Source organism: Alosa pseudoharengus, unplaced genomic scaffold (genome assembly GCF_046254945.1).
Source record: "Alosa pseudoharengus isolate Yale_2024_CS ecotype anadromous, Long Island Sound unplaced genomic scaffold, YU_APseudo_1.1 YU_APseudo_1.1_scf_10, whole genome shotgun sequence".
Classification (NCBI taxonomy): domain Eukaryota; kingdom Metazoa; phylum Chordata; class Actinopteri; order Clupeiformes; family Clupeidae; genus Alosa; species Alosa pseudoharengus.
Genome location: NW_027468565.1, coordinates 28,793,260 through 28,805,303, shown reverse-complemented (window position 1 = coordinate 28,805,303; position 12,044 = coordinate 28,793,260). Strand labels below are relative to the sequence as shown.

Here is a 12,044-nt window from a genome sequence, read left to right as displayed (position 1 = left end):
CAAGAATAACCTGCTTGATTTTATTTAGGCGAATAAAGTCTATAGGATTTTATTAATGTTATTTTGAAAACATCAATATGTTTTGTGATGAGATAGCCACGTCATATTTAGGTCAGAGCAGCGCTGAAATAAATGATAGCGTTTGCGTATTGAAAAACGTACTCTATAAAAAAAATGCCCAAGGTCCCAGAGCTTGGGGCAGTAGTGAGCTCTAACATGGCTGATAATAATGGGACTGGCTTATTAGAACAGCTGAAGTCGTGCATCGTCTGGTGTTGGGCATACTTTTGGACCGTCTGGTTCTTTGTTATGCTATTTTTGGTTAACATCCTACGACTGCCATTTAAATACAACGACAGTACCGCAGGTGAGGTTTCAGTGAATATTTCCTTTTTATTTTCGCAAGATTGTAAACTTCAGAAACTGCTTGTTGGCAAACCAGTCAAGACAGCTAACGTTAGACACGTCTACGTTGTTGGACTAGCTCAGCTTGCTAGCTTTGAGCTTTGTGTTTAATAGCTAAATTGTAAGCTAATGTTAAAATGTGTTTCACATGAGCAGATCGCTTGTACGAGTCAGTTGTTACCCTTTGAAAACAATAAAACAGGATCCCATTGGATTACGAGTGAAAATAGGCAAGTTGTTAAAGTTAAACCACAAGTCAGTATGGTCGTTCACCATGGGGCTGGCTGGAACTAAACGTTGGACTTGCCAAAAACGGTACTGTAAAGTTATTTGTTTGCTAGTCAGATATCATAGTAACGTTAACCAACGTTAGTTAGTTAATGTTTGTCCTCGTTTACATATACCTGGGGAAATACAGTTAGAAACATGAGGGAGGTCATCTCTTGAACATCTTCTAGTGAATTATGATCATTTGTCAGGCTAGCCGGGCTGTTGCATTCGAAGACACCCAGGCAGCAAGGAGAGTGCAACGTGAACGTAAAATTTCCCCGTAAAATGACTTTTATAGGATCATATTTAATTGTAACATTAATATTCAGGTCTCACAATGCAGTTGCTGACTTTTTGGATCTTTAGCCATTGCAGCAAACGTGCTAATGGTGATGCTCCCAGTCAATAGCATGCTGGCTAGCCAGTAACTTGGATGGGTCTGGTAATGTTAATTTAAGACTTGGCGCCGATAAACTTTTAATCGAAATGTATTGCTGCCAGTTTATCGTTTGCTTATCTGTCTATCTGTGTTAGGTTTCCTGTTACAGAACGTAGTTATTTGCAATTTGTCTCACAGTGTCTTCATAACTGTGCTGTTAGTTTTTTTTTCCAACATTATTTTAATAACTTTTAAAAAGTAGGCCAATATTTACATTATTTCATAATCCTGGTAGTGTTATGGGTTGTCAGCGTGCTGTCAACGTGTCTGAAGTTAACACGCGCACGTCAGAAATATAGGGTCGCTGCAAAGATGACCAGGAAGTAATAGACTTCCTGACAAGTCTTTATGATTTCAAAAATAAGTTTGCAGAAAATGTGTGGCATTTGAAAAGAGGAAGAAAACCAACACGACGAGTGTTTTTTTCTGTTTGAAGATCTCACATGATTTTATGCCTATTACATGCTTGCGGTGGCATTTTCAGGTTTCCTGTGTCCACACATTAGAGCAGTTAGCCCCAAACGTCTTTGCTGAATGTTAGGTCAAGAAGCAGATCGGAGAAATGGGGTTCTTTCAGTGGGTCCTGTTCCCTGGCAAACCACCCTCTCGCTGAGGCTACTGCATCATTTGCAGTATGCTCTCCAGTGCCGCTGGTGCAGATGACCACAGGTGATGGTGGTCTTGCACTGTCCTTTCCTGCGGTTGTCTGCTGGACTGTTGACTACTGCTCTCAAGGTGTTTGCTGCATTCCTCTCATTCTTTCCCATTTCCTCCGGTGACAATAAAACCTGCAGGAACTTAGTTAGATTTGGCTGATTACAGCGATAATTGAAAATGAAGTTATTTCCCCCCCCCCCCCCCCTCCAAAAAGCTGTTTCAGTTAATATACACATGATTGTATTGCTGCTGTACCAAATGGTTGTGACCTCATAGTTGCACAGTGGGTTGCTGTGTAGTGCAGGCAAAATAGGCATAGCAGGAAAATTTTGCAAAATTGTGCCTTAAGGAAGCAACAGATAACTGTAGGTGTCCATTGTTTGGAAATAAAACAGGTTGGTGATGTGGTATTCAAATGGATGGATGGATGGAAGGATGGATGAGAACCTCTATTCAATGATGGCCGCCGATGTGCCCCTGGTATTGCACTATGTACTGTTGTTGTGGGGCAAGTAGGAGCACAGGTTGTGGGTCGATTTTACACAAAGTGGGTACAACCTTTATTCTCTTTAAAAGGACTTCTTGCTGTACTGTTGTGCGGTGGGTGCTTAATTTAGAATCCCTGTGGTCGTTGTAATGTGAGAGCCTGTAGGGCTGTCCTCTCTTCCATTTGGCTCCCAGGAATGAACCCTTCAGTTCCCACTCTGTCTGCTTCTACCCTTGTGCCCACAGAGCCCAAGAGGACCAGTAAATAATGTGCTCAGTGTGAATTATCAAGAGTTGTAATTGCTTTGAAAAGTGCTTTGTCCAAGTGGGACACCTCTGGCTCTAGTGATGCGGGGCTGATGTTTGTTCCAATGTTTGCCTTCTTTATTGAAAGACAGTGAGCCATAGGGTTTTAGCTGTTGCAAAAGATCAAAGCATTTTTTTAGATGTAACTATAGTACTCCCACCAAGTTTTACTACAAAGATTAGAACCGGGAAATGGATCTAGCTCTCTCTCTCTCAGTAGCCTAGATGCTTTTCTTCTTAAGACCAGCAGGGGGAGACTGTCTCCTTGTTTGGCATGCTTGGCTACATGCCTTTGTGATCTTAGTATAGGTAATCAGAGCTTCTTGCCATGCGCTTTGATGGTTATTTTGACATTCTGACTGACTTTCGGATGATTTATTCACAGTAAAATTCTTAAAATCCTCTTGCTAAATAGTCTGAACATCTCTACTAATTGCTTTCTTATGATAGAAGAATGAAAGCGGTCCTTTAGCCATATACCTATAAGGATACTGGAAATCAAAACACTATTACTTGAATATAATGTACTCACCTGTAAAGTGCTTACTAAGTACTTTATTGCTCATTTGCATTTTAATTTAACTGTTATGTAATTACTCTGAATGACTAGAATTGTCTGCATCTCTAAGGAGTGAAAATACCAATTACATGAACCCATTTATATGTGTACATTGTAGTTTTCTTTAGCGTTCTCATTATGGGTGTCAGTTTTTGAACGGGCATCTCATTTTTCTGATTTCTCCCCATCAATACATTACACACCCCACTCTGAAGGATGGCCACCCTCTGTTCGCGCAGTTGCCTAGCAACCAGGAGCAAGCGGCTTGCTTCCATGCTCTCCGTTCTCATCAGTAGGGCATTGTTCTGGAATAACTACTCTGTGAGGTGTGTTTTGGGCAGAGGGGATTGGGGCGCCATGTCGTAACAAGTGTAGAGTTTTTCATTTGCCCAATATCAATTTATCCCACAGCAAATGGACTATTCTTCAGCTGTGGCATGAGACCAGCAAGGCCAGGGCCCAGGTCTGCAATCGGCCAGTACAGCAACAGCATGCATGCACATACAGTACATACATACACGCATGCATAGATACATGCATACATTGCAGCTGGATTGTGTTATGGGAGATGCTGATAAGAATCCCCTTGCAGTCTGCCTGTGTCATGGACAGAGACTGCACTGCAAAAAGAACAGCATAGGGTGTCCTCTCTTCAACCTCACCGTCAGTGATGAGGTAGCCCGAGCAAGGCCCATTGAGGGTGGAGGACATGACCCTGTGTAGGAGATCCCTGGGGGTTTGTGGATACAGCAGCTCAGCTGTGCCCAAAACATGGCCTGTAGTATACAGCTTCCAGGAGAGACCTGGCTGGCTGAGAAGGCAGAGGAAGGGCCATCATGGTTCCAAATGGATGGGTGAAAAATAGAGGTAGACTGGCCCCCCTCCTCTCTCTCTCTCTCTCTCTCTCTCTCTCTCTCTCTCTCTCTCTCTCTCCCTCTCTCTCTGTCAGTCCCCTCCCCCCCTCCCTCTCTCTCCCTCTCTGCTTTCTCTTCTCCCTGTGGTGCAGTGTTTCAGAGAGCCCCCCATGTAATTAACGTGCTTCTGACGTGACCTCAGGAGACGTCCTCGGCGGGGGAGGAGGGAAGGGATGAACTGAAGGACAAAGGCAGCGAGGATGAGGGAGAGTGACTGAGCAAGAGTACACACGTGTGTGTTGTGTGTGTGTTTGTGTGTGTGTGTGTGTGTGTGTGTGTGTGTGTTTTAATGTGCATCTGTGTGTTTGTGAGGGACAAATAGGACAAATGCACAGCTGGAAAGAATGAAGCACCTCTCCTCACACAGCCTCGATAAAATCACTCCTGGATAAAGCCCAAGCCAGATGATGACCTGGCCAGGGGGCTTGCTAACTAATTTAGCATATTCTTTATCTTCTACTGTCCTTATTGCTTAGCTGTGTTTTTATATTATATACTTTAAAGTCAAAGTCAAAGTCTGCTTTATTGTCAATTTCTTCACATGTCAAGACATACAAAGAGATCGAAATTGCGTTTCCTACTATCCCACGGTGGAGACAAGACATATTTTACCAATTAGGTCCACAGACAAACATAACATTCAAGTAAACAATATAAAAAGTAAAAATAAGAATACAATACAATGTAGAAATAAGAGCAGCAAATTTTGGTTGAAATTGTGCATACAGTAGACAGTCAATATAATAGTGCAAAAGTCAGGCCAATAAATGGCTGAGGTAGTTCTGTTTGACCTTTAATTACTCTTTCTGCTGTTAAAGAATGTGTTTGTGTTGTCTGTATGCTGCGGAGACCTTGAATTTCCCCTGGGGATCAATAAAGTATCTATCTATCTATCTATCTATCTACCTACCTACCGACCGACCGACCCGCCCACCCACCCCCCCCCCCCCTACTCACCAATGAATCCATTAGCTCATGGAGTTGATTTTCTGTCTCTCTCCCACTGGAATGGATCAGGGTTGACCTGATGCCTTTAGTAGCAAGGCCAGCACTTTAGTTAGGTCCTGCTGGACCATCGCTGTCTGAGGGATCCTTGTCAGATCACTTTGTCACATGTAGCCTGAGCTTGACACAGATCAGTGTATTATTGTGTAGTTAGATAGAGGTGGAGAGATGGATGTTTTATTCATCCTGAGGGAAATGTAGGCATCCAGACGCTTGTATGACACATACATAACAAGGAAAACACTCACAACATGATAAGGATGAAGAAACAAATTGTTTCATAAATATCGTAAAACTATCGTCAGTCGGCTATTATTGCTCTTAAAATCCACACCAAATTTATTTTTTGTGATTATGTTTTTTTTGGGAGGGTTGTGTTTTTATTTAGGAGAGTTTCCACCATTGCTTGTGTTATTTTAGAATGAATTAACTTGCATATTCATTTCAATTGTAATGTTTTCTTGATTAGTGTTTCATTGTTACGATCTCTTCTTTAGGTAGGGAGAGATCCATCACAGTTCTTTTTATTTAAATGTTCTCAGCTGCCACATGAAAAAGCCATATCCCCCTCCTTCCCTTGCTCCTGCGGGGATGGATTTTTGTGTGTGGTGTGTGTGTGTGTGTGTGTGTGTGTGTGTGTGAGAAAGAGAGAGCCAGCAAGTATGACTGTGTAGATGGCATAACAGAAAAGCTGTTCCGATTGGTCCATTCCCACTCGTGGTGGAGCCCCTCCCCTCCTCTTCCATTCCCTCTCATTCCTCCCCTCCTGTCCTCTCCTCCTCCCTCTCCCTCTCTCCCTCCCTCTCTCTTCAGCGGCAGCAGCAGCAGTCAGTCTTTCACAGGCTCCTGACGTCACCCACTGTTTGCGTAGCCATTGTCTTAGCGGACAGCTGCCTTTGCTGGAGGATTGCGCTATCCACTCTTTCCTCTTTTGGCCCAGGACGGACTCTCACCCCCAACCACCTCCGCCACCCCACCCCCCCACCCCACTCCTCCAGCACCCCCCTCCCCTCCCACATCCAGCCAGCGCGCGCGGCTGTGACAGAGAAAAGAGGAGAGGGGGAAAAAAGACGACCGAGAGGGGAAGGACAGAAGAAAGAAGAGTGGAGTGGACTAAGACCAGGAACAGGAGAGTTTTTTTTGCCCCCTGTCCCCCCCCCCCCGTCCCCCCAAATAAAAGCACGGAGAAAGAGTGCTGTACCGATCTGGCAGGCAGGAGCAGGACCTGAAGCGTGCGCGCGTGTTTGCAGGGCATTGTTATTGCCGCGTTGGTTCGTTCGGCCCCTGTTTCCTGTCAGATGCTCTTGTGGCATTGTTGGCTTCGGCGGCGGCTGCTGGTGTTGCGCTGGGGCCCAGACAGAGGCTGCCGCAGCCGGGCGCTCGAGCAGCTGCTGCTGCTGTGCTGGTGGTGAATGCGCCGGAGTAGCCTGGGCCTTAGCACCGGCCGGAGCGGGACGAGGAAGCGGCGGAGGAGGTGCAGCAGGAGAAGGTGGAGCAGGAGGGCTGTTAACGGCTGCAGGAGTCCAGCGTCTGGGCAAATCCCCCCCCTTCATCCCTCCCTCCCTCCTCACTACGAGAGCCGGGGCTGGTCGGTCGACTGGCTGGCTGACTGGCTGCCTGCATTGTGTGCTTTGATGACCCCTGCTGTGTAGCTGTGTGCTCATCATCTCTTTCCCCCCCCCCCTCTCTCTCTCTCTCCCCCCTCTCTCTCAATCTCACTCTCTCTCTCTCTCAATCTCTCTCTCTCTCTCTCTCTCCCCCTCCCTCCCCTTTTCTTTCGCTCTCTTTCTCCATCACAGCACCCGGCCCAGCCATGTTTGGCACCGAGTCCTCACGTAAGTACCTCGTATCGTTCTCTGCCTGTGTTCTGTCGGAGTGTTTGGTTCTATGTGCGTATGTGTGCATATGTAAGCATTTTCACCCCTCCTCCACCTCCTCCTCTTTCCCCCTCCAGTAATGGTGTCTGTTGTGCAGCTAGCTCCATTTCTCTTCTTTCCTCAGACTATGTCTTTATTTCTCTCTCTCTCTCTCTCGGCCTGTGTTTTTTTTTTTTTTTTTTTTTACGTGCTCCAATATTCCCTCGTAACACATCGTCTCCACTTGCCACTGGGATCCATCTGTTTTTTGTTTTTTTTTGTTCTGTTTTTTTTTTTTTGTACAAAGGCCAAGCAGTTGGCTATTACTGGTCGTGATGCAGAAATCCATCTCTCTCCCATCCTCCATCACCCCTCCTCCCTCTCTGTCTCTCCTCCTGCTATCCTCCGCTATTCCGCTATTCCTGCCTGCCTAACAGCCTCTCCTCTTGCTGATCCCCCCCCCCCCCCCGCCTCTCTGTTCTGCATGCTATTTTGCCGTGCCTCTGTGGCATGGTGGATACGGCTGCTACTGACAGCATCCCTTTGTGCGGTCGAGTCGAGTGAGTCGAATCGAGCCGCGTGTTCTGTACACGAGCTCAGAGCTTTCCACTGGCAACGCTCAGGCTGCCTCGCTCTCCCCCTGCTGCCATTGCAGCTCGGCTAGGTGACATTGAGGTGCAGCCTGCCCGCCTGCTCGCTTGTCTGCCTGTCTGTTTGTCTGTCTGTCTCAAGCTGTGTGTGTGTGTGTGTGTGTGTTAGTGTGTGTGTGGAGAGTATTATGCGATTTCTGGAACAGTGGCAAAATTCACCTGTAGGTTTTCTGTCAGGTGACGTTCTTTGTTGATGGTTTTTGTTCCCTTTTTCTCTTTGTTCTGTCTGTCTTGTGTCTCTTGTTCTGCCTGAGGCCAGTAGGTTTGGATTGTTTGTTTGTTTATCAGTACAAAGCTTGTTCATTTGGCTGCGGCTCTCATATTGTAGGGTGTAACTAGGTATTGATGCAGCTGGAAAATGTTGAAATTTGTTTTTATTTCGGTGATTGATTCACAGATGACTTGTTGTGAAAAGGTGTTGGTTGTAACTGACTCAGTTGTTTGCTCATTAGTCCGAGGCTTCATATTTAACGTGGCTTAGCGTGAGCTTTGTACACTAGGAAGTTCAACAACTACTTTTAGTTACGCTCATTTCCCTCCTTTAAAAATACTTGTATGTTCGTCATGTTAAACTATTTAGTTTGAGCAATCAATCCAGAAAATATTTGTAGTGCCAATTTGTCATTTTTGATAGCTTCTTTGACCAATCTAATAGCCGTTTCAGTCTAAGGTCACCCTATCATAGTGCAGCTGTTGGAGGGTGTGCTTGATGCCATTTGTTAGAGATTTTGACAGATGATGGATGGCTCTCTATTATTTTAGTTTGTATATGGATGTTTGCTCTGCCTAAGGCTATTTGACTGTTTTTACATGTTGATGTAGTCATTTTCATATTGCATCTGGAAAGCTGCAACCATGTCATTTATTCTCATTTTATGTTAAACTCGTCTCCTGGTCTTATTTTTACAGCTCGTGTGGAGGTTGCTAATCCTACTCCATTTGCAGTAGTGGAATCTGAACTGATCAGTTATAACAACGTTTTGCTGAAGAAGGGGGGTGTTGGTAGCGTCGTGGTTAAGGAGCTGGGCTGGCATGCAGTAGCCTGAAATGTTGTGGGTTCAATTCCCGGCTTCCACCGCTGTGCCCTTGAGCAAGGCACTTAACCCTGAGTTGCTCTGGGGACAATGGCCTTTGTAATATAATTGGCATATATTTAAATATAATTAATATAATGTGCAATTTAATTACATAGTCAACCTGCAAGGTGGAAAAATCATTCTACGGTTTAGATATGCTAAAATGATATATGCATGTAGGACTGCTACAGAGATGAAGAGTGTACTAAATGTCTTGGCATTAGTTGTGTAAAGCATATTGCTTACCTTGCAAATGCAGGCAGCAGGATGTGTAGCTAGAACCCCGTGGCGGCTTCCCACTCTGTTCCACAGGACGAGTCAGGCTGCAAAAGCATGTGGCACCATACAGTACATGAGCCAGAATGACACTTTCGCTCAGATGGGAGAATAAGATAAAGGTGACGTAAGTCTTTGCAGTTTATTAAAAGTAGAAGATAAAAGGTGCGCACAACAAGAGCTGTTTGTTAGCTAAGGTTTTCCCAGTTGTACATCATTTAAAGCTTATGTGTAGCAGATCTGACACCGTACTTGGATCCATCGTCTGTTTTAATCAGTGTTATTGTTTGTCGCTATTTTGGGAATTTGGCGAATTTGCCTTACGTGTAGCAGATGCACAACCAGTTGTGTGTGAGGAAATGTGTCGTCTTTTGCTCACAGTGGAAGGGTTATTACAGTGGATGAGGAGGAGTGTAATTGGTTGGGTTATTGTCCCTCTTTAGGTCCCTGTTAGCTGAAGCATGCTGTATCTTGCTCAGTCCTTGCTTCTGCGCGCTTCTGCTGCATGCTTTGTAAGTCGGGCTTAAAGGTGTAATTCAGAAACAGTGGAGACAGCGGAAGCCCCACGACATGCGAATTTGTGACGGTCTTGTACAGCAGGCGGACAGGTGTGTTGGCTCTTTTACACCCACAGTTGAGAGTGAAATATCATTATGTGAACAACGCAAAAGCAATACCTCTTCTTACAGGTGCCACTTAATGCCTGTTCATGAATCCTCTCTCATGCCAGGGGAAGTGATCCTTTAAGCATCCCATGAGCCCGACGTTGCTGTGTGACTGAGTCTGAATGGTACATTTGTTTGTTTTTCATCCACGTCGTGGCTGAAGGAGGTGTTTACTGAAAATGGCAGCCCGATAAAGGCAAGCTTTGCTCTGACGGCGACCAGCTGTCCCCGTTACTGTGGTTACACACACCACACTGGTGGCAGAAGTGTACTAAAGAGGGTTTATCAACAGGCAAATCGCTGACTATCTATTTTAGTTTGATCGAAGCACAGAAACTGCCAAAGGTAAGAGGGATGCTTTTTTGTATGTCTCAAACTCGGCTGAATCAAGGTGCCAAGTTTGCCCTTTAATTACGTTGTTGATTTGAGATTCAGGTGGTGGTTGTGTCGTCAGAATATTCAACAGAAAAACACTGTTGTTTGTGCTGTTGTGCTTCTTGGTTGTCTTGGTTCTAAGTTGAAGGAAAGGGACATATTTATATTCAAACGAGTAGTATTGTGGAGTTCGTTGCAGCTGGCTATATTATTGGACCCCCTATTATGTCTTTATTGTGTTGCTATTGTGATAGTCTGTTATCGTGCATTTACAGCACATTGTCAGTGATGATAACTTTCCAGTGCAACAAGGGTTACTCAACATGGGTTCATCACAAGAACTACAGACAGGCAATTCTGTGCTCATCAGATGAGATTGTGTCTGATCATGAGCTGGGGATTAATTGCCTAGATCTGGGCTTTTCTGGTGTAGATGAGTGCTCTCTCTCTCTCTCTCTCTCTTTCTTTTTCTTTCTCTCTTTCTTTTTTCTCTCTTTTCTTCTTTTTCTTTCTCTCTCTTTTTCTTTCTCTCTCTCTTTCTCTCTTTCATTCATTTTTTCTTTCTCTCTCTCTCTCTCTCTCTCTCTCTCTCTCCCTCTGTGGAGCTCCCTCTCTCTGCAGACAGTTGGCCACCCTGCCAAGGAGAACGATTCAGTTTCCATCCCCTGGTTTGGTCCTGGGCCAGGCCTTCATAAGTGAAACCTCTGTGCCTCTGAGCAAGTGGACGGCCTGGGCTCTCTGCACTTATTGCCCAAGCAGTGTGGCTTTTGTCTCCATTCACCTCCTCCTCCTCCGCCTGGTCTCTTTCTCAACATTAAACCACATGCTCATCTGACTGCAGCAGCCCCACAAGATGATGCAATGTGACGGCCGATGTGGCAATGATCAGTCCAGCGCTAATCTGATGTGGCAAGTGATGGATGGATTGATGGATTTCTGATGGATCGGTGTCATTATTGTCATAAGTGTTGAGTTTAGGGGTTTGTTTGCTGTCGGACTATTAGGTCTGATTCGTAGTCTATGCAAGCTAAGAGAACATGAACGGCAATGCACCCAGGTTTGGTGTATGTACCTGTATTGCAAAAGCTCAGTGGTGTTTTATGCCCCCAACGTCGTCTTCCAAGCAGCGCTGCCACCGCTGACTTAAAGGCACCTAATCCTAAACCTAACCCTAACCCATGTCTAACCCTAGTGACTTCCAGGAAGCGCTGCCTTGAAGACAACATTGGGGGCATAAAACACCAAGAAACATTGCAAAATGTGAGTGTCTAATTCAAAGTCAAAGTCAAAGTCTGCTTTATTGTCAATTTCTTCACATGCCCAGACATACAAAGAGATCGAAATTACGTTTCTCACTATCCCACGGTGAAGACAAGACATATTTTACCAATTAAGTCCACAGACAAACATAACATTCAAGTAAACAATAAATTAATAAATTCAAATTTTTTGTAACATGGTGTAAGTGCTATGTCTTATGTTTCCGATGAGGTCGCATCGCTCACATAGTTTGAGTAGACTATGAGAAGGCTCTTCACAACATATGTGACCCTTGTGTTGTCGACTGCGTCTGTGTTGCCTTGCATAGGGCTGGTTCAGTGTCTTAGGCCTAGACTGCAGTGTGAAGGCAGGCGTTACACAGCCCATGGTATATAAAGGGGTATAATGATGACTAGCATGGGCTTAGCACAGTATGGTGGATGACCGATACATTAATGGCAGTGAGCAGATGTAAAGGTTCTGCACTGGTGGCTCTGGCTGGGTGGAGGGTGTGTGTGTTGTCATCTGTTGGTCTGACTCTGGACTCTCATTACTGTCATGTTGTAAATTGGTGTTGTCCTGCAAGGGCTGCTTCATCCTCTGAAAGGGGAAGCGGATTTCATGCACTCCGTCTCTGTTGTCACAGTCTCTGACACCCCCCACTTTCTCTCTCACTCTCTCTTTTGTTCGTTCGTTCGTTCTTGGTTGGTTGTCGTTGGATGTAACAATAATGTAAAGTGTAAAATACCGGTTCAGTAAAACACTTTCTCTGACTGTTTGCTCTCTCTCTCTCTCTCTCTCTCTCTCTCTCTCTCTCTCTCTCTCTCTCTCTCTCTCTCTCTCTC

At 45.1% G+C, this 12,044-nt stretch overlaps 1 protein-coding gene across 5 annotated transcripts in view; it reads left to right on the top strand.

Annotated features, from left to right (window-relative positions):
* Positions 1–216: 216 nt before the first annotated feature.
* The window catches only part of LOC143105323 (suppressor of tumorigenicity 7 protein homolog), a 32,130-nt gene continuing 20,302 nt past the window's right edge, over positions 217–12,044 (top strand). For 2 of the 5 annotated variants that reach the window (XM_076269409.1, XM_076269408.1), the window contains exons 1-2: positions 217–367; positions 6,841–6,876. In XM_076269409.1, the coding sequence (XP_076125524.1) occupies positions 217–367; positions 6,841–6,876 (187 nt within the window). Of the gene's footprint in view, positions 368–413; positions 721–6,840; positions 6,877–12,044 lie in introns of those variants that run through there. The other 3 variants (XM_076269411.1, XM_076269410.1, XM_076269412.1) reach the window with 2 other exon arrangements.